Consider the following 23516-nt stretch of genomic DNA (forward strand, 5'->3'; position numbering starts at 1 on the left):
TAGGTTGGATTGATAAAAATTAGAATTGTTTTAAAATGGATCTTTTCAGCCCATAACTGCTAAGACCGAACCCGCGGTGAGCTAACTCGTTTTATCTTTTTTTTTTAATAAAAAAATTTCTTTTTAAAACCCTATCAATATTGAGTGATGGCTCATGATTGGACACTTGATAGTGATTTGTGTAGTGACACATTGTGTTTATGACTTTATGGTGTTGTTGATTTGGATTTATGTTTTAATTTGAGATGTTTGCTAAATCATTTAGGATGTATCATGTAATCATATGTTTAATATTTTGAGATATTTGAAAGTTGAAACTTTGGATTTCATGTTTTATTTATCATAATTTCTATTTGCATGTTTTAGTTTAAGTATTTACAAATTTGAGTAGATTTTATTAAAACAAAAAAAAGTAAAAAAAAATTATAAAAACTACCTCGCCAACCTTGGTGGGTTGGGTTGGAAAAATTCCAACCCGCTACCGGTGGGTCCTAAAAAGACCAACCCGCCTGGCTTCAGATCGGCCATGGGCCAGCCTATAACCGGCGGGTTGGCCCATAATACCAGCTCTACACACAAGCACCTAGCCTTATCCAGTGTACACTAATCTTTCAAATAAAAAGTGAATAAATTTGTTTTTCTCTTTGACACATTAGCAAATCTATAATTGTTTTTTAACTCATGTTTACAATCAAACAATAAAAAATAAATCTGTTTCAAATGACGTGATAATTTTTTATAAATTATATACTAATAAATAAAAAAAAGAGAATAAAAAGTATGACACATTTTTTTTTAACATAGTATGACACATTTAATTATTGATATGAGGGTCAATTTAAACGAATGGATTCTAAAATCAAATATGTCACATTTATTTTTTAATATAAGTAGTATGTGTGTGCTTGTGTTTTTTTTTCCCATTGGATAAACATGCGTGTTTTTATTTGTAATTTTTATGTCTTCTACCCTAGTAACCATATCTTATTGAAGGAAGAATTGCAGGACAATCCTATAAAAAAAATTAAAATTATTAAATTTTAAATAAGAAATTTTAACAAAAATATTTTATTATTTGTAAATAAGTATTGTAAAAGCTTATTAAAGTGTGAGAATCAAATCTGGTTTGGGACTTATTAATTTTAAACTTATTTTTGTTAGATTCTCCAAAGAATTATTATGAGATCTTAAGAAAGAGATAAATCACTTCATGCATTCAATATCCTAATTTTATTTGTGATATATTGAGCACTTACTGATCTTATTTTCTAGTTACATCCAACATTTTCATTTTATTTATAGTTTAGAGTGTTAGATACATTATAAGTAAGATTAGAGTGATGAAAATATCATAAAAATAATATCTGGATGCATTATAAATAATATAAAGAATATTGGTACGTGGGATGCAACTCCTGTTGCTGGATAATGACATCAAATTGTGCTGACTCATTGCTACTGTTAAAACGTTTAGATAGTTACGTTGTTTTCTTGAGAATTCAAAGCCTTTTTTTTCTTACGAAGAACTTGAAACAGACAAGGGAAAATTGGGGATAAATCCCCCTTTGGATATTTGTTTAAGAATTAGTCCCTAAAAAGTTACGAGAGGCTTTGGTCCATTAGTGTAAGTAAGTATGATAAGAAAAATAACCAAAATACTCTTAGACTCTAGTGGAAGATCATTTACATATACACTGAATCTAGTTACACATATGGAAGATATCTTGTTCGTTATAGAAGTTAAATTGCATACTCTATGTTTTGAACATAATATAAGATCATTTGCACATACACTAAATATAATTGCACACGAGGAGAATATCTCCCATATTATAGAAGTTAAATTGCACACTCCATGTTTCGAAAATAATACTCCTCCGGTCCTTAATATAGGACCCAATTATTGAGTTGGTTTTAGTCTTAAATATAAGACCCATTTATCATATTTATCAATTTTCTCTAAATTACCCTTATAAATATTTCCTCAACCATAATCAAGTAAAAGAGGGAGAGGGGGTATTAAGAAAAATGATTATGGTGTTTTAGAAAAAACATGTCACATTTTTTATAATTAACTAGCTTACCTAACTTCCTTAATATAATTAAATTAGTTAAATGGGTCTTATATTAAGGACCGGAGGAGTAGATCATTTGCACATACATTAACTATAGTTGCATATAAAGAAGATATCTTGTATGCTATGGAAGTTAAATTGCACATGTACATTCCATGTTTTGAATATAACAGAAGATCATTTGCACATACATTGAATTTAGTTGCACAAAAGAAAGATATCTTACACGTTATGAAAGTTCGGTTGTACCTAACGTAAGTTGCACATAGTGAAATATCAATTGCATCTATGGGAAGTTGACTTACACGTAAGGAAAATGCAGTTGCACCAAATATAAGGGCACATAATGGAAGATCGATTGTACCTACATTAAATTTAGTTGTACTTAAAGGATGATATATTGCACGTTATTGGAATTCAGTTGCACTTAACATAAGTACACTTAATGGAAGATCAAGTATACTCACACGAAATTTAGTTACACATAAAGATAATATATTGCACGATATTGGAGTTTAGCTATGGGGGTATGCAGTCTTCAAATTGCCTTGTTGATTCTCCTTGTTGACTTCTTTTCTTTTTTTTAAAAAAAGCTTTAATCAGCGCAATATAGTAATTTCATCTAGATTTTTTATTTATATTTAAGCACCTCAATCTCTGATGTTTTTTTAGGGACTTTTTCCCAAATAAATTTTCAAATGGGTATTTTTACCCAATCTTCTCAATAAACAACCGCAATAACGGTTGCTTTACATGCCTATCTAATCTTGGGTTGTTTTTATTGTGCGATGAACACGTATATTGACGGTGTAAGCAAAACACAAATACCAGAGAGGGGAGTTCCGAGAAATATAATAAATTGCCCAACTTGTGTGAGATGAGAATGTACTCGACCCAAGGCCACATGCAAGCATGACTTGCAGAATTGCACAGAACAAAGATTAAAAAATATAAAACAAAAATGAATACAATAATTAAAATAATTTAATTACGACTCAATTTAAAACTCCAGCACATTGCACTGTTTCCCTCTGTCCCAAGAGCAATAATGGCATCAAAAGAATAAATCTTTTCCTCTCCTGGTGGGACTGTTCATAATCATGAGCCCCTATGCCTTTTCCATTGATTTTTCAAACTTTTTCTTCTTGATGTGCATATGTTTTATGACATTTACTTGTGACAAAAAACAAAAACAAAAACAAAACAAAAAATTATTAAATCCTAAATCACATTAATAATAATATTTTATCTAATATTGGAAACACTGAATTTACAAATAACAATTAATTTTTATTGACATTTTTATTTAGTATTTAGTAATTTTTATTTTCGTTTTTTTATCATTTTTTCTTACTTATTTCATATTTATAGCGATTTTTATTTATGTTTATATGGACTCATATGCATACTAATAAAATATATACTAAAAAGCTGTATAACTTGATTTTTGAATTGTTTAAGACATTATTTTAGGTAAATAAATCTTCTCATAGAAGTTTATTCATTAAAAATACATAATTTGATAGACTCATAGAAGTTTATTCATTAAAAATAATTAAATGAATTTAAATATATAAATTAAAAGAATCAATAGCAATAGATAATTTTAGCCATCGTTTAGAAAAGAACTTCTTTTATATTAAAAGACAAATTTCTTAAAAGATAAAAAGATACAGATGGAAAGGCCACTCAAAGGTCCCTCTTTTGACCTTTTGTCTGGTGTGTTGCTGGTTTCAGCATCTTCCATTTGCACGAGCTCCGGTGTGTCTTGCGGAGGCAACTGGCTCTTTGTGGGTGATGTGCTTTGTGCATTATAACACCCAACAAGGTTTAATTACCCCTTGCGGTATATATGCCGTGAGGCTTTGGCTTGTTCTAAAGTCTCGTGATAGCGTGTCTCAATGGTTCTAAAGAGTCCTTCACCTTCAAAAGGTCCTTGATCGACGGAACTTCCTCTTTGATTCTGCAGGGCAGCTAGTATGCTCGTGCATGGTAGAAGTTGACATGAATTGTTCAATGATTGAGCAAGAGAGGGAGAGCGAAGGAGGAAGAGAAGCCGGACTGGGAAATCAGCATGTTAAAAGTGGGTGTACACATATATACACGTCTTCTATCAATTCTTGGGGATTAGATTTACCAAAGAAATTTTTCATGCAACAAAAGGTAAGATAGCACCATATGTGGCTCACCTACATTGCCATATTGAGCTAAACCACTGATCTTTTAATCCTCTGTATTTACTAGTAGAGGCTGAAGTACTGTCACAAGAGACAGTGATGCTTCTGCACTAATAGACAAGTAATCATACAACAGCACAGTTATCCTATATCATAGAACACAAAAAAATGGCGGATTTGAATCAGCGTAGGAAGATAAAACATGAAATGCCAAAATAAGAGAGATGTAAGAACGGGTGCGTGAGAGCCACCACGCTTAAGTTAAAATTTGTCCATACTCCATTTATGGTCTCACGAGAGAGTCATGTATCTCACATGAGAGGGTCCAAATCCACAAATGAATGTCGTGGCAATAAGCATTACAGAGTCCAGGCCAGTTCAGGCATTTGATCCAACTGTTCTATGGCTAGAACTGATAAGATTATAAGAGACCGAGGGACTAGATTGGGTCTGAATTTATAGCTTGAACTTTCAAGTTGCCGAAGTCCACTTTCTTCCTTGTATATGATTCAAGTTTATAAATTTGATATTTTTTCGACATGTAGGATGATTTTTAATTTAAAAATACATGTTTTTAAGAATTGTTTTACCTTTTCAATAGTTTAATCGAAGACCCAGTAATTAGGCCATTGAACAGAAGGATCAAGACCCACGCGGAGTCAATAGCCGATCCATTTCTGATAAATATGGAAAGAATCGTTCAAGTTAAAATCCAAGTTCTTCCCTAATATTGGTAAGGAATTTTTTTATTGCGTTATATCTAAGCTAAAGCATACATTTGATCTTTTACCTTTGTACAAGATTCAATTTGGTCTCTCAACTTTAAAAAGTATACTTTTAATCCTTTAATCCTAAAATTTCAAAAAAATGATGATATTAAGATATTAAATATTAATAAAATATTCTCAAATGCTAACATATTAAATTTAATTTTCAAAACATTCATGATTGTTACAAAAAATCATTATTAAAGCTTAATGATTTTAGAGTTAAAAGACCAAATGTATGCTTTTTAAAGTTAAGGGACTAAATTAAAACTTTGTATAAAACTAAAGGATTAAAAGTATACTTTAGTCTTATATTTATCATCTCTTTTCCTCTACGTTGATCTGCAGGGTACATTATCTTAGCGTGTAAGTCGATATTGAAATGTTCTTTGACCTCCAGTGCATTTAACTCACTTCATTCTACCCCTTGAAAACATGGCCCGCTTCCATGGCAATAACTAGGAGTTGCCTTTAAAGGACATCAGAATTATAAGTGAGTCCTAAGAGATATCTATAAAGACCCTGCATAAATACAGTGTAACCTCTTATCTTCTTCCCACTAACAAGGCAGAACTTTGAACATTATAACGCAAGACAAAAGAACTACTTGTTGTTCTGAAGTATGCGTTCGTAAGATACTAGTAGTTGTTCGGAAGCTAAATTTATTCCGAAGCCAATTTCCAGACACGAATACAGCCATCTTCTCCAGAACTGACCACGCTTTCATTATCAATAAAAGCCAACCCGTAGACTCCACCTAAATGAGCTCCTTTTATGGTTCTGCGGCTTGATGCTGGCTTTCCAATTTCATATATGATGACGCACGTATCAAGTGACCCAGTAGCTATGAGGGTGTTATCAGGTGACCAAGCTAGGCAGTTAATACGTGCAGAGTGAAATAACATGTTATTAAGCTTCACCTGCAAGGGATAACTTTCAAAGTCAAATGAAAGCTCAAGGAAAGGACTGATCTCCTTGTCAATCTAGCAATTTCAAAATATCTGTTATTAAGAACTTGGAATGAGAATTTTATTGTATACTTGGTGGAATCTGACATATCCTAACCAAACCTTTTGCATGGGTTCGCCATACCCACTCTGTATAAGGATAATGTTTCTACTAATACCTAACTTTTTCAGGTAACTTCATAACAGTACTCTAAATCTGAAAATTTAACTTTACCATATTTCTTATTTCAAAAAGAAAACGTGGTATAAGAAAATGCAAGCATCCCACTTAAATTGCTTAAAATAGACGTAACTAATGCTTGGGGCTCAAATTACCTCTTTAGAGTCACGGTCCCAAACAACAGCTTCACGATTCAAGTCAGCTGAAGCAAACATGGTAACATTTGGAGAATATCTTATCACACTGATAGCACCACGGTGCTTTTCAAGGACTTTCTCTTCTGTAAGTGTATTTCCTGAGACAGAATATACGTGCAACTTGCCATCTTGCCCACCTACAATTGCTTCACTTCCATCAGGTGAAATTGCAGATGCAGTCACAGTGAAGTCTAGGTTATGAGCTGCGACAATTTCTAAACCGTTAAGCAAAACAATCCCAGATTCAATTGCTACCAAAGAGAGTTTAGGAGAATTAAGGGCAAGGCTCAAGTCCTTTGGCTGATTTCCAACATCAATTTGCTCAGGAGCTCCGAAATCAACCCCATGCAAAGGAACCCTCCATACCTTCATTTCAAAAATTGCACATTAAAGTGCTTTAAAATTAAGGGAAACTATTACCATAACTTGAAACAAGACAAAGCTCCGTTTTTCTGATACTTAAAAAGAAGCAACAGGCACATTTACATTGGCTGTTGATATGTTACAGGTTTTGAAAGTCCAAATAAAAAAAGCATAAACCCCTTAAATTTTCTCAGTCACCTACTTACCTTGTTGTCAAATCCAGCTGTAATGACTTCTTCTTCACCGGCTGCTAACAATTTAATTAATCCGAATTGTTTACTATCTAATTTCCCACAACAACCAATGCCTGCAATCCATTTTAAGATCACTCCATCATAGCTACATGACAACAGAATCTTTTCAGTTCTGTTGAGTATGGTCAAAACAGCAACGTTCTTCATATGGCCAGATAATGATATCGGACTTTTGTCTAAATCTGTTGCCGAATATAAATTAATCATGCCACCAAGGGAGACAGTAAGAAGATGATTATTCTGCCAGAGACAACCAACAAGCATATCCTCCACCCCACCAGATTCTGAACTCGATAAAGTCCTATTTAAACTTCCACTTCCGTCCTCGAGAATATCCCAGATCTTTGCAGATTTATCAGCAGACACGGTAAGCACCTGCAATTGATGCAGACGGGATTGAAACCATCCAAAAACTCTAGTGAAGAAAGGATCAAAACATATTCTGCCGTGCAAGAAAAACGAGTAATTTCTTCCTAAAAAATTACAATTCAAACAGATGAATTCATTTGTGATGGCTGTAATTAAGTCAGTATAGTGAATGTGGTGAAGCTCTTAAAAATGCTTAACACACCGGCTTAATTTTTGATGATGCATGTAGGTTATTTTAATGAACTCATTTGTGAATCATATATAAGCTCTTATAAGTTTCTATTCTTCTTGCTTCCAATTTATTTTAAGATACATGCAGGTTATTACCTGTTTACTGTCAGGACTCCAGCTTACAGCATATATGCTGCCCTTGTGGCCACCCTCTGCAGACAACTCGCCAAGTTTATCCCCAGTCTTCCCATCATATATGATACCCTTTCTATCTGAGCTCACAGTTATGAATTTGGTCCCATCAGGGGAAAATCTAACACAATTCACAAAATTTGAATGGTCCCTGCAGATCAACAACACCTTCCATTATCAATTCCTAAAATGTTACCACAAGCGTGCGCATTTCTATCAACTTAAACTGACTGGTTTGAATGACTGGGGCCAGGTAAAAGACACACTTAGTCATATATGAGTTTTTTTAGCAAACAGATAAACCTACCTATCATTCAGTGACATTCAGGCTATTCAACTTTAAACCGTATCCTTTACAGTTCAATGATCAATTTAATTTGTCGAACGTTTAGTTTGAACATTGTATTTATATCCACATAGAGCTTATGATAACCAGATGCAAACTCTAGCTACAAGAGCAAGATCATTTGTTCAACATAGTCAAAACAGCACCTCTTCTTGAATCATTCCAAGAGGAAGGTTAAACTGTCTGTGTTGCCAACAGAAATGCAACAACAAGAACTGGGGAGAAACAAAGCGAAAGAAAGATATATCAGACAGAAATTCGGGGCCTTATCAATCCTCCCCACTTACCTCAAGTGAAAACTTAATTGATTGCCAGCTCTTTAGAACCCTTACCGGCTGTTATATGAAGGCTTATTACTTTTACTATAATATCTAACATACCATCTCCTGTTGCTCTGTTGGACATGGATGTGTGTTTCAGAAGAAAATTTTAATCTCACACTGCCTCCGGCAGTCTGTTTTGATTATATTTTAATTTAAATTAATTCCAATGTAATTACCAGATTTTCATATGCAGCCCCCAGTTCATTACTAGACGAAATCCAATCATATATAACAATAATAATTACCTGATGGACATGTTGAACTTGAATGGAGGACCATCATAAAAATTAACCAAAAAGTCTTCTCCACATGTGACAATGCGAAAAGGCCTTGTTGGTTTGAATGCACAGCTTAAAACTCGCCGTGAATGACCATCAAAATCCCCCACAGTACTGCCTGAATCCCACCTAAGCACAAAATGAAAGATCCGAAATGGAATAAATAAGGCACCGAGGAGAAAAATGAACGTGTAGTGGCACATGGATTCAATTCTAGAAGGGATGAAGCTTACAATATGTTCAACCAAATTTTTAAACGCAGACCTTGCATAAGTATGAGACCGGACAAGTGAGGGAACTAAATGGACTCCAAATCCATACAACCAAACAAATATATGTCAAATCAAAGTTCGGAATCATGTAGGTTTATAGGAAATAAGGATTCAAAACTTTAAAATTGCAGTCTTTTGGCCATGACCCAAGTTAGAAAATATGCGTAAACTTCGATGCTTGGACACAACATTAACTCCAACCCCTTGGTCATCTCTTCGATGCGGCACTATTTAGAGTGGCCCCATGTATCACAAAACTCGAAACGAGCTGTTGCAGTTCCCATGACTTTTATAATTTATATTGACACTGACCAATATTGGTGCTACAAATTTTGCACAAAGAATGCGTTGGGGGGGGGGGGGATGGAAATTTGAGTATTTAATTCATAACAACCTTTTATGAAGAGATGCACTACATTATTAAATACAGACATAAGCATCTTGATAATATGTATCGGGGAAAATAAGATTCTGTTTATATGATATAATATCACATATACATTATACAGGCACACCAAAAAGTATTCTCGGTTATTTCCACCTAGGCAGTCTCATTATGAATTTAATCGTCCTCCTTAGAATTGAAGATGCTATGAAATGAAGCTATCTCTTCCTTCATCTATTCTCTTTGAAGGTAATTCTTGGATTAAACTCAAATGTCAAAATTTACAACTAATAAGTGCAATTATTTCGGCTTGACCGTGGTCCGAGAGCCATTGGCCTTTATCCCTGAGAATCAAGTTACTAAATCAAAAGGCATGGCTTAACAGACTGTAAACGAAGCCTCAATATAACAATGGCATAGCACGAGGAACTAAAATAATGATAATCACTTACATAAAAGCACGAACGAATGACTTCCCTTTGCCATCCCCACAAGCGACGATCCTTAAACAGTCTGCGGACCACTGAAGGTCATCTATCCGACCCGAAAGGACCCGGAACTCATTCTTAAGAACAAAATCGTTATGGGTGCCCCAGATCCGAACGGCGCCGGAGACATCCGCTGAAGCAATCCATTCACCATTGGGAGAGTACCGTGCCACAGTGACAGGGTAGCCGTGCTCGCCATAGACAGAAACCTGAAGCGGGTTATCGAGATTGCGGATCATGACGGATCGCCCAGTGCAGTATAGAACGTTGTTGGATTTCGGGTCGCCGGAAATGAGGATCCCCCGACCGCGTTCGGTGGAAGGCGCACAAGCATAGGTCTCTGAGAGGTTCGCCATTGTTGATGGTATCGGAATCGTGGATCAGGAAGGGCGTGATCATTCATGTTTACTGTTGATTAGGAACTGAGGTGGAGAAAGAGATGATGGGGTCCGATACTTGAGGAAGAAAATTTTGAACAAGTTTGCGGTTTGCGCGGTTTTTCGTTCGGGGCGATAGGCTTTATATAGTAAGGTGTTATGGTCATTTCGCGTTATTTATCCTAGTTACTAGGGCTCAGCAATGGGCGGGGTGGGCTAACCCGAAGGTTAGCCTATAGCCCGCCCATTTATTCATAAATGGGCATGGGCTAACCCATAATCCGGTAGTAGCCCATTTAGCCCGTATTAAATGGGCTACGGGGCAGTCCGTTTGGGCTGACTGGGTTACGAGGTAACCCATTTATTTTTTTAAAATTTTTTTCAGTATAGTTATTTTGTATATGTAACCTTATGAAGCTGTCAATAAATTTTACATGCCAAATAGCAAATCAAATATGAAATAACATCAACCATATTCAATCACACAACCTCACTTAGATTCGCAAACAATTAAAGTCTGATAAAATCATAAAAGTAGTCACCAATCATAAAGTCTCATAAACTTTGAAAATTCCAACTTTTACCTAAAGGATAAAATAAAAGTTTAGACAAACATGAATGTTTGATAAAAGATGAATGAGAAACAATATCATCAATTAAATTAAGAATAAAAATATTTTTAAAAACTTAAAACTTAAACGGGCGGGTATGGGCAGCCTAATACCTTGCCCATAGCCCAACCCGTTTAATGGGCTACCCCGCACATTTAAGCCCGCCCGTTTATAATATCTTATTTAGGCTAATTGGGCGGGCTTAAATGGGCAAAAATTTCATGGGTCATGGGCGGGCTAGCGGGTAATGGGTTTGTTGCTCACCCCTACTCGTTACTACTCCCTCCGTCCCTTATTATAAGAGACAAATAACCGAAGTACGTTGATCAAAAAAACAGTTAAAATTAGTTAAGAACAATTAATGTGTAAAAATTATAATTTTTTTCCAAAAATACCCTCATTAATAAGGAGAGAGAGCATGAAAGAGAACAATTAAATTATTAAAATAAAGAGAAGTGGGAGGGAGAGAGAGTGTGAGTTGAAGATAATAAATATGGGTAAAATAGTAAATCAACACAAAAAAGTAGAGACAACTTGTAAGTGTCTCTTATATATAGGAACATGTTATAAGCATCAAATGTCTCTTATAATAAGGAACAGAGAGAGTAATACTTATAGATTATTGGGACAATCACAAATAAAAACCGTAGAATTAGAAAAATCACAAATTGAGACTCATAACAATATTAGTATGAGTTTTGATAACAATAGTATGGGTTTTGATAATAATTTTTGTGAATTGATCCCTGTGTGTAATTTTTCTAATTCCATGATCTTTATATGTGATTTTCCTTAGATTATTTATTCCTCTTCTAATCCTTAATATAATACCCATTTAACTAATTTGATTAGATTAAGGAAGTTAGGTAAGTTAGTTAATTATAAGAAATGTGACACGTTTTTCCTAAAATACCATAATTATATTTCTTAATACCTCCTCTTTTTCTTTTATTTGATTATGGTTAAAAGAGTATCCATATGGGTAATTTAGAGAAATTAATAAATATGAGAAATGAATCTTATATTTAGGAACAAAACCAACTCAACAATTGGGTCTTATATTAATGACCGGAGGAGTAGTAGTTTTTTTTTTTTTTCATTTGTTCCAAAAATTTAACTTTAACCCTACTTTTTTTGTCATGGACTATTCACTTAATATAAGTCGATTGGGCACTACGGATAAAATAATACTCTTCTGATTTTTAATCCTTAATATAAGATCTAATTAACTAATTTGAATAAATTAAGAATGTCGGTTAATTTAGTTAATATGATGTGTTTTTTCTAAAACACTTTAAACATCTTTTTTAATTTTGCCCCCACTCCTATTTTATTATTTTTGAGAGAATATCAATAGGATTAATTTGAAAAAAAATTGATAAACATGCGAAATAGATATTATATATAGAACTAATATCAACTCTTTAATTAGATCTTACATTAAAAATAAGAGGAATAATATAAAATATAACTATAAATAATGAAGAGGGCCGTTTATTTTTAAGGCTAAGATAAGTACAATATTTTTTCAATTATTTTTAATCTTATTTTATTTTAATTTGATCCTTAAAAATTTAAAATATATAAGCAATTTCTGTTAATTATAATTTTTTTTTAATTTGGATGAATAATTGTATACAACTATTTTTCTGAGTTCTCATTTTTCAGTTTTAAATATGAACTCTGAAGTATTAATTTACATGTTTTTTCAAAAAATGTAGAGTAAATAACAAGGACATCAACATAGAGACTAAGTAATAAAAAACATGCACACATACTACATATGGCCGCAAAATAAACATGCCTAAGCTATAGCAACGTTAGGCTCATTCGAATCACAATTTGATAATTTCAAGGATATTGATCAGACATGACCAGCAAAAATAAATCTAAAAATGAGACGCAGCCATCATCAAATATATTAAGTAAAATTACAATTAACCCCCAATTTTTTTATAATAATAGTAATATGTTTTGATAGGAAGAAAAGAGCAATGAAATTTGAGAACAGTAGAAATCTGGGTTCTATTATTTTTTCAAAAAAAAAAAAAAAGGTTAACTACCATATTCTAGTTAATGTTAAGAGAACGTAACCAATATATGCAGAATGGATTAAGCATTGAATAGGAACAAAATGTGAAAACATGGATTGTTTTATTAGACATCAAGTTGACGAAATATATATGTCCAGATCAACTGGAACCAAAAACATTGTATTCAGGCGATGTTGTACTCACCATAAAGGGGGAAACTTTTGATAGAATTTAGCTCCCTGAGGACATCAATTGCATTCATTCTTTCATGAGGTGATTCCAGTGAACATGTGAGTCCGACCTTAAATAAAGAACGCAAGCATTTCTCAACACTGGGATGGATTTGCATCATGTTCTTCGATGAGTCGCTTGAAGTTCCCCCTATATTTTCTGATTGTCGTGGAAGAATGCTTGGGCTCACAACTTCTAAAAGCTTGCCTGGAAATACAACTTTCACATATGTTTGAAGATGATGACCATCTTCAAACATATCTTCATTGGGTCTTCTTTTAGTTAACATCTCTAAGACGAGAATCCCGAAGCTATACATGTCACCTTGTATTGATGTCTTGGAACCGATTCCATATTCTGAAATATTGTAAGCATATTAATTCTCTTATAAACGATCATTACAAAAATGGAAACAATGTGTTTGAAAGCATAATAAATTTGGAGGATCTTGTAGCGAAAAAAAATCAAAAGATACCTGGAGGTACATAGCCAACGGTTCCCTTTATACCAATCGTGCTGCTTTGTTCATTAGAAATGACTTCACCAGGTGGGATTAGTCTTGCCAATCCAAAATCACTCAAATGAGCAACCATGTTGATATCAAGAAGGACATTGTTTGGCTTCAAATCACAGTGAATTAGAGGATGCCCATGCTCATAGTGAAGATAGTAGACACAATATCAATGAGGATATTTATTATTTGATCAAGAAGCAAAACTCTTGCATCATCTGATTTTTCTGTATTGGAGTGCAACCAATTTTCTAAGCTTCCATTCACCATATACTCATAAACTAGAGCCTTGAATTCATAGCCCTCGTAATCTATGCTAGAGCAAACTGTTATTATTTTTACCAAATTTCGATGCTTTGCATTTCTAAGTGCATTACATTCAGCAATAAAACTCTTGTGAGCTCCTTTTATTTGAAGGTCAATAACCTTTATCGCAACAACCTCTTAAGACTCAAGACTTCCCTTATATACCAAGCCAAAACTTCCAGATCCTATCAAGTTTTTGACAGAGAATCCATTTGTAGCATTGTCCAAACTTTGATATGATACTTTGGAAATCATGTCAATTGTTGGTGAACTCAAAGAAGATTTCTTGCTTCTTCTCCTCCAATGATAAATAGCAACAATAGATGCCAGAAGAAGAAAAGCAATCACACAACATGTTGATATGATCAACTTGAAGTTTTGATGTTTTCTTTGTCCATTAGATTTGATAGGGCATGGTGGCAGCTCCAACTGTGATATGCCTCCACAAAGCTTGTTATTCCCTATAAGCGATGTTGCGCTTGCATTGCTAAAGACACCTTTTCTTGGTATCTCCCCATCAAGCATGTTGAAAGAAATATTTAGGTACTCCAAAGCAATATCTTGCAGGTCTTTTAGAATTGATCCAAACAAGTTATTTTGTGACAAGTCTAGATATCTCAAACCTTTCAATGAAGCCAAAGATAAGGGGATGTCTTCTTGAAAGAAGTTCCCTTGCAAACAGAGATACTCTAAGCTTTGACAATCTCCAATGGTTTGAGGAATATTTCCAGTTAAATGATTATGAGAGACATCCAATTTATCAATCTTTGTTAACTTTCCCACCTCATTAGGAAGATGGCCAATAAATGAGTTACGTGACAAGTTAAGTAAGATTGATAAATATGGAAGACCCATCACGTGGACTATTGCCCCACGAAAATTGTTTTGTGACAGATCAAGATATACTAAGCTTTCACAATTCCTTATACTTGGAGGAACCTGTCCTTCTAACATGTTATTTGACAAATCTAGGTGAAATAACCGAGTGAGGTTACCTATGAAACGAATAATTTTTCCAGACAATTTGTTTGCCGATAAAGATAAGAATTCCATGCTTTGAAGCTTCCCAAGAGTTGTCGGGATGATCTCAGCTAAGTGATTATTGTCCATACTCAGTGATCTCAAGCTAAGGAGATTTCCAAGTGCTTCAGGAATTTGGCCATAGAATTGATTATCTTGAAGATAGATTGATGTGAGGTGGGTGGACCAATTGCACATGCAGTTTGGTAAATGACCTCCGAAATTATTGAAAGTCAAAACTAGTTCGTTCAATTCACTACAATTCATCAAGGATTCAAAGAACTCTAAGTCTTTAGTAGTGGAGTTGCTTCCAAGATTATTGGAAAACAATTCTAGATAAGAAAGTTTATGCAACTTTCCTAGATTTGGAACTGGTCCGGTGAAATGATTTTTTGGTATTGTAATACCTGAAAGCATAGAAGCATTTACTATGGACACTGGGATAGGACCTGTGAATTGATTTCCTCCAAGTCCCAGGACTTGTAGATTAGGAAGGTTCAAGAACATATTGGACGGGAGAGAGCTATTGAAGTGATTTAGTGCAAGGTCCATGACAATGAGAGATGACAAATTGTAAAGAGCAGAAGGAATTGCACCTGAAAGTTTGTTGAAAGATACCGCAAATACTGTCAAAATTTTCAACCAGCCTATTTCTTCAGGTATACTCCCCTCCAAGTTATTATGACTCAAAGAAAGAATCCTGAGAGAAGTAAGATTCCACAACGAAGTTGGGATTTCTCCAGTGAAATTGTTAAGAGGTAGAAACAAACCTTCAAGCTTATGGAGAGAGCCAATCTCCATTGGTATTTTTCCAACGAGATGATTCCCTCCAAAAGCCAAGAGCTTGAGGTTAGAGCAACTTGTGATGTTGATCGGAAATTCTCCCGTCAACGTATTATTTTGGACAAGAAGCTTCTGTAATCTGAACAAACGACCGAAATCTTGTGGAATTTCTCCGTGGAAATTACTGTTGTCAAGAACGATGACTCTTAGGAAGGAGAGATTGGCAATGAAAGGTGATATTGGCCCAGACAATATAATTTATATCCGTTTAAAGCCAACCGAGTAACTCTATCATGTTTGTGACCACAAGAGATTCCATGCCAGTTGCAGAACTGTGTTGAAGCATTCCAAGAGTCCAGGATGTGATATGGATCACTGGATATTGATTCCTTGAATTTGATTAAAGACAAGTGATCCGTTTCGTTGCCCAATGATGATGAAACAGATTTACAAGATTGAAACATCAGAGTAAACAAAGCAAGCAAGTGAAGGGACATGGTTGAGAAAGAGGAGGCTAGCTCGGGAGCTCTTTGTATGGAGAAGCACACTTGTGCTGATCTGTGATTAGTTGGAGGACATAAACAAGTAGAGGTAAGTGGATGGTGTGGATTTGGTGAGCACATGTGGCTTGAGAGACAACCATATATAATGTCTTTGAATTCTGATCTAAGAAATTTAAATAGCAAGGGGAAAAAAAAACAAAATCTCTGCCTTATCGTATACTTCCTTACAAATAATATGATAATTTTAAAAAATAACTACATTAGACCTAAAAAATAATAACATAAGTAAACAAATTTTGAGCAAAAAATAATATAAGTAATTAGGATTATGCGTATTTTTCTTCAGTAAAAATTATATTGAGAAGGTTATTATGTTTTCATTTTAAATACATTCTTCATCATATGTTATTTCAATGATATGATAAAATTTTAATCATCTTTTTTTTGTACTTGTGAGAAAATCTTTTAAATTAATTTTAATTTGTTATAGTTGCTGAATTGATGACTCACACGATTTTCATGAATATTAATCATCCTCTAATAACTTCCTTTCCGGAAATCGTTCAATTTTTTTTTATTTAAAATTCTGAAATTTTAAAAATACTTAATTTCGAATTATTTTTTTGCTAAATAATTACATGCATGGGAGGAATTATAAAAGTCTTGGTCAAGAACACAAGCTGGAATAGTAGTTATTGCACATGTACAAGTATATAGCACGCAAAACATATGTTCCTCTCGCTGTCTTATGGAAGATTATTCGAATAATCCCAATGGATCTTTTTTATTGAACAAGTGAGTGTAAGAAACATATTGCACGCAATATTGCTATATATGGACAATAATGATCTCCAAGTCATACTACCCTTAAATGAATGGTGATATTTTATATTTTCTTGACCTCATACTGAAGGGATGTGCTTAAAAAGATAATTAAGCTTGGAGAGAGAAATGACTTCTTCAAGCAGACAAACTTGAATAAAATTCTATGCAAATGGACGTGCTACAGTTAACAATTTGACGGGGGTTGTGAGATTGTGAGTTCGACTTTTCTTAGGTATGATGATGTTTGTGTAAGTTTGACCTCTTTGCACATACTTAAATAGATAAGCATGGAACGAAATTAAAAGTCTTCCTTAAGTAGGCAAACCTGAATAAAAATCCATGCGCATAAGCGTACTATAGTTAAAAAATTGCTGGGGCCTTCCAGTCCAATAACACTAGTCTCTTTTAAGTATTTTTTTAATATAAGGTTGCGAGTTCGATCTCTTTATATATATATATATATATATATATGATATGTGTGTGAGTTCGACCTCACAATAGATACTTAACTGGTTAAGTATGAAAAGAAATGTCTTTCTCAATCAGAATAACTTCAATAAAAATCTATGCACATAGACGTGCCATGGTTAATAAATTGGTAGGACTTTCAAGTCTAATACTACTAAGCATCTCTTTCAAGTATTTTTCAAGTGTCAAGTTGCAAGCTCGGCGTCTCTATAAATATGATGTGTGTGAGAGTTCGACCTCTCAGTAGATGCTTAAATAGTTAAGCATGGAAAGAAATATGTCTTCCTCAAGCAAAATAACTTGAATATAAAAATCTATACCAAGCATCTCTTTCACGTATTGTTAAGTGTGAAGTTACCGGTTCGATCTCTTTGTAGATACTTTAATAGATAAGCATGGAAAAAAAATATTATCTCACAGTCCTAATTATAAAACCTCATTTATAAACTATAAATAAGGTCTTATAATTAGGATTGGAGGTGGTATCTTCTTAAGCAGAGTAACTTGAGTAAAAATCTATGCACATAGACGTGCTATAGTTAACAAATTGACGCGGCTTTATAGTCCAATAACACTAAGCATCTTGCAATTGAGAGGATCAATGTCTTGGTCAAGAAGACGAGCTTGAATAGGATTTATTGCGCTTATGCAAATATATATAAGAGGCAGAGGATCGTTCCTCTCATTATCTTATGAAAAATTCAAAGAATCCCAATGGATCGTTTTTATTGAAAAAGTCAGTCTAAGAACCATATTGCACGTAATGTCATTATATATGGACCGCAATGATATACAAGTCACACTACCCTTACATGAATGATAATATTTTATATTTTATATTTTGTGGGTCTCATATTAAAATTATGTACTTAGGTAGATATTCCCTCCGATCCTAAATATAAGACTCATTTTATAGTGTAAATTACACTAGAAATGAGTCTTATATTTAAGACCTGAAGAATAATAAGCATGGAAAGAAATGTCTTCCTCAAGCAGGCAAATAAAAATCTATGCACAAAAATATACTTATTTGATGTGTAAGTTCCGTATGATACGTGAAAGGTGGGGTCTTGTTATCCAGAACGGAATATGAGCTTAGCGAGCATTGCCGCTGAGGAAACTTCAGAGAAGCCAAATATACATTTAATGGGATACACGTGGTGGGGTATTATTAGTCACCATACTTTTTGACAATCTTCCCACACAAAAATCTACATTTGATGCGAAAGCCAAAGTCTTGTTTGCTTGGAAATCATCTTAAGATAATATTTGTTATATTCTTATTATTACAAATAATTTTTTGTTATAAAATAAAATGGAAAAATACATTTATATGAGAATATAATAGTTAACAGTCTTTTACTCAAATTCTGATTTTTATAATATGGAATGTTAACTTTCAGGCATTCCTTTAACAGTTAAAAAATTCTATAAATTGTTGTTCTAAATTTATATATATATGTATAAGGACTGATTTATTTAAGACAAAATTATAGGAATTGAATAGTTTCAACTTAAAATTCAAAGACTAATTCAATAATTGAAATTTTTTTCTTATTTTAAAATATCATAGGAGTTGTATGAAAAGTAGAAGAGAGGATTTTTTTTTCTCTATATGAAATTTGAGATATGTTAATATATTCTTGTTACTATGAGTTAATAAAATTATACTTCTTATTTTTGGTTACTGTATTTAAAAATACCCTTATTTTACATTAAATAAAAAAGTTTGAAAAATTTTAGTACTTAAAAATGAATTGATTATAAAGGCCTTAAAGGAGGTAAGTGTTATGAACGGGTAATGTTCTAAGATGGACTTGGGCTATGAGGCAAATTATGGGTAGCGGGCCACAGGCTTCAGCTGGGCTTACGGAAAATATTGGGTATAGAGAAGGCCGATAGGATAACATTATCATTATCATTCATATTAAAGACAGAGTTGAAACAAGTTTTAATCCATATAGTAGATCAAAATAATCCTAAAATGACTACACTAGCTACACATGTTTAGCCAAGAGCTACAAATACAAGGATATTTTGCAGCCATTACATAAACAAAAAAGAAGAGATGAAGAAATCAAGAAAAATGGGGAAATTAAAGAAGCTTTAAATCTCTTTCAATCTTCAAGCCCAAAGCTCCCAAGCTCTAAAACCTCCAAACCTTAGTAGAGAACTCCTCCAAATAGGTCCCCAAGTCGAAGTCTGGCCAAGAATCCCGAGTTTTCCCTTTTATATGCTCTAAATTTTAATTTATAACACAAAATGCATAGTTGTTCAAGGACAGGCACCACAACGGATTACATAGAGAGGAAAACTCTTTGGTAGGGATTTAGCCAAGCGCTGTGTTGCCTAGTACAGAATGCCTCTCCTTCTTTTTTGCTTCAAAGGTGGTAGCAGATTACTTTGGCATTGTGGCGGATTACGCGTTCTTGGCTTTCTTTAGTTGGTTCTTCCATTCTTGCTCGCTTTGTGTCAATAATCTTCTTCTGATCAACCAAAATAGGCTAAGTATTTCTCTTTGTTGTTCATCTTCCAACTCTCACTACTTCCTATACCAAGAATTTTATAAGCATTGTAGAAATAATCTCCAAATGTTAGCACAAATCAAACTTCACATTTTCAAGTCATATTTTTCGGCTTTAAGGGAATAACCTTACACACTTGGCTTTCAAATCCCACAAAAGAGTATTAAAACAAGCTAAATTGGTAAGAATTTCAAAAGGTTATCAGCGCAATAACTGGCATAAATTAAACAGTATAAAAAGGTGTTTTTCTAATAGTGATTGGACTTGAGGAGATAAGTGCGGGAGGAAAAGCCTCCCCTTTTTCTTTTTGCAATTTCTGCTATATGCTTTTTAGTGGTTTCGTGGCTTTGGGAGTTACCTTCATATTTTCTACGATTCAGAATTTTCGTGCCTCCTGCTTAAAGTCATGGAATCTTCGAAGAAGCCAAATATGTATGGATATATAGATCGTTTGGTTAGATTTTAATTTCTGAAAGGGAGTTACATATAATCATGATGCAACCAACTGATTTAGATATTTAGGTAGACTTATATAATTTGAAGTAGGTTACATTTGTAATCCCAACTATCTTATGTAAAAGACTACATTGTTCCCTTTAACTTTAGACCCCTTCAATTGTAAATTCATTACACTTCATGATCGTCTTTGATAGTGTAGTTAAGTAATTTAGTTATGAGATTAAGTTATATGTAACTAAATATGTTAGCTGGCATTAGCTGTCACGCATAGTACTCTTCCTGCTCTCTGTCTTTACATGTAGTGCTCTTCTATAAATAGTGTACAAGCTCTCATTATTATAATATAATACACTATTCAGTCAAACACTTTTGTCCTATTCTCCATCCTCTCTCTCCTTCACAATACCTTTATGGTATCAGAGCTTTCAGATCCTGAGGCCATGTCAACATCGTTCGAAACCGCTTCGTCTCGTTCTCAACACAAGAAGGATGTAGTTACCTTCTCCCATCTTGTTTCGGTCAAACTGGATGAGAGCAACTTTCTGATTTGGAAACACCAAATCACATTAGCTATCTGTGGCCATGATCTCCAATCATTCATCGACAAATCTGCCAAACCTCCATCTACAAGCAGTTCGTCCTAATCCAGCCTATCTTGACCGGGAACGGCAAGATCAGTTACTTGCTTCATGGATGTTGTGTTCCATGACTGATGCAATGCTCACTTGAGTGGTGGGCTATACGACCATGTTGCAGATCTGGGAGAAGATACACGGTCATTTTGCATCTCAAACCAGAGCAAAAGTTCGACAACTCAAGGCGCAGTTAAAGAGTACCAAGAAAGGTAGCATGACTGCAAATGAGTATCTGCTGAAAATTAAAGCAATCACAGATGCTCTTGCTGGCATTGGCCATCCAGTCAATGAATCAGACCATATAGAGATCATTTTTGACGGTCTCATTGAAGAGTATGATTCTTGGATCACTGCTGTAACTACAAGATCAGATTCATATACGGTTGATGAAATAGAGTCTTTGCTCCTAGCTCAAGAGTTCAGAATTGAAGAGAACCAAAAGTTGGTGACAGCTGCTGTGGCAAATATTACTCATACTAAACCTCCAAACAGAGGAGGTGGCCATTTCAGGGGAGGCAGCCATAACAATCGCGGTCGAGGACGCTCCAATGGAAGTAATAACTTCTCGTCCAATAACTCCTCGGCTGGAAAGATCATAGACTCATGTCAAATTTGTGAGAAGAGAGGCCATAGTGCCAAAGAATGCTGGTATTGCTTTGATGAGTCCTTCCAAGGACTGAATCTGGATAACAAGAATTCCAAGAAAAATCATAGAGCTTATGTTGCGACGGCTGAATGTGTTGGCGATCCAGACTGGTATCTTGATTCTGGTGCAACCAGTCACGTGACCTCTGATGAGAAGAACATCATGGATAAATCAAGTGAAAAATGTGTAGATCAGATTTTTGTTGGTGATGGTAAAGGCCTTTTAGTTCATTGCACTGGCTCCTCTTTGTATGTTATTCCTCACTCTCAGTATAATCTTAAACTTAAAGATATTCTCCATGTTCCTGAAATTTCTAAGAATTTACTAAGTATCCCTCGGTTATGTCTTGATAATCCAATTCTGATTGCTTTCTTTTCTAATGTTTGTGTGATCAAGGATCTGCAAACTAATTGTGTCATCTATCAACGTCATCTCAAACGGCAGCATTCAAGTCTTCATGGAGTCTCTTTGTCCATTCAACATCCTGTCTCTCAGTCTTCAACTCAACCTTCTGCTTCCGCTCAACACTTTGCCTATGTGTCTACTTCCACTGATTGTAATTCCTCTATTTCTGCCTTGAATAAAACTAATGTGTCTTCTTTTTGCATCTGGCACAATAGACTTGGTCGTCCTTCATCTCCCGTTGTATCTCAGGTCATGAAACTCTGTAATCTTTCAACTGCTAATAAGAAATCTATGTTTGATTTTTGCAATGCTTGTTGTCTTGGTAAAGCTCATCGTTTACCTTATACTCTGTCTTCTACTCAATATTCTTGTCCTCTTGAGTTAGTTCACTCAGACATTTGGGGTCCTGCCCCTTACACATCCCTTGATGGTTTTAAGTATTATGTGCATTGTACTGATGCTTACACCCAATTTACCTGGTTCTAGCCAATGTACTCGAAATTTCAAGTATATGATATTTTTCTTGAGTTCAAAAAGATGGCTGAATTACAGCTTGGTTGCTCGATGAAAGCTTTTCAGTCTGATTCAGGTGATGAGTATTTGAAGATAGGGCGTTTTCTTAAAAATAATGGTATTGTTCATAGACTTTACTGCCCCTATACTTATGAACAAAATGGTCTTGCAGAAAGGAAACATAGATCAATTACTGAGACTGGCTTAACACTGTTAGCTAATGCTTCTTTACCTTTTCAATTATGGGTTGAAGCATTTTCTACTGCTGTTTATTTGTTTAATAGACTGCCCAATAAAGCTATTGGTGGAGTTTCTCCATTTCAGAAGCTGTATGGAAAGGCTCCCAGTTATGGTCATCTTAAAGCTTTTGGGTGTACCTGTTTTTCACTTACCATACCTTACAATAGACATAAAATGGATTTTCGATCTGTCACATGTATTTTTGTTGGCTACAATGTTGCTCATAAAGGATACAAGTGTTGGGATCCAAATGGTAGAACCTATATTTCAAGGGATGTTATCTTTAATGAATCTGAGTTTCCTTATCTGTGTCTGTCCTGTTGATCTGAGTCTTCTTCAAATTCTACTTCATCTTGTTCTGTACTTCCTTCACCACCTGTCATCACTCGTGTCTCTTCTCAGTGCAATGATACTACTGGTCCTATTATTGCAGAAAGTTTTGGTGCTTGTAGGTCTTTTGATGGTGACTCTAGTTATGATTCCTCACATGGAACTATGGTGTCATCTTCACCTAATAATCACACTGCATCTCAATCTTCACAAAGTTAGTCATCAACTCCAATTCCTCAAGTACCAGACAGACGTGTAGTCACTCGGTCTATGAATGGTATCTTCAAGCCTAAGGTCTATATTGCTGAAA

General features: G+C 34.4%; 3 protein-coding genes across 3 annotated transcripts; all 3 read right to left on the reverse strand.

Moving 5' to 3' along the window:
* Nucleotides 1-5341: 5341 nt before the first annotated feature.
* On the reverse strand, nucleotides 5342-10281 carry LOC114746836 (actin-interacting protein 1-2). Its single transcript, XM_028935122.1, has 6 exons — nucleotides 9750-10281; nucleotides 8608-8769; nucleotides 7658-7844; nucleotides 6914-7336; nucleotides 6303-6710; nucleotides 5342-5939 (listed from the first exon to the last, which is right to left on the reverse strand). Exons 1-6 carry the CDS (start codon nucleotides 10139-10141, stop codon nucleotides 5682-5684), a joined length of 1830 nt encoding a protein of 609 aa, XP_028790955.1. The 5' UTR covers nucleotides 10142-10281; the 3' UTR covers nucleotides 5342-5681.
* Nucleotides 10282-12990: 2709 nt separating this feature from the next.
* LOC114746805 (probable LRR receptor-like serine/threonine-protein kinase At3g47570) lies at nucleotides 12991-13643 on the reverse strand. The gene is made up of 2 exons (XM_028935086.1): nucleotides 13513-13643; nucleotides 12991-13394 (listed from the first exon to the last, which is right to left on the reverse strand). Exons 1-2 carry the CDS (start codon nucleotides 13628-13630, stop codon nucleotides 12991-12993), a joined length of 522 nt encoding a protein of 173 aa, XP_028790919.1. The 5' UTR covers nucleotides 13631-13643.
* A 53-nt stretch (nucleotides 13644-13696) lies between these two features.
* On the reverse strand, nucleotides 13697-16187 carry LOC114746841 (probable LRR receptor-like serine/threonine-protein kinase At3g47570). The gene is made up of 2 exons (XM_028935127.1): nucleotides 15645-16187; nucleotides 13697-15574 (listed from the first exon to the last, which is right to left on the reverse strand). Exon 2 carries the CDS (start codon nucleotides 15424-15426, stop codon nucleotides 13993-13995), a length of 1434 nt encoding a protein of 477 aa, XP_028790960.1. The 5' UTR covers nucleotides 15427-15574; nucleotides 15645-16187; the 3' UTR covers nucleotides 13697-13992.
* Between the last annotated feature and the right edge of the window lie 7329 nt (nucleotides 16188-23516).

This window comes from Neltuma alba, unplaced genomic scaffold (assembly GCF_004799145.2).
Source record: "Neltuma alba isolate B1F8T4 unplaced genomic scaffold, ASM479914v2 tig00005117_pilon, whole genome shotgun sequence".
NCBI classification, from domain to species: Eukaryota; Viridiplantae; Streptophyta; class Magnoliopsida; order Fabales; family Fabaceae; genus Neltuma; species Neltuma alba.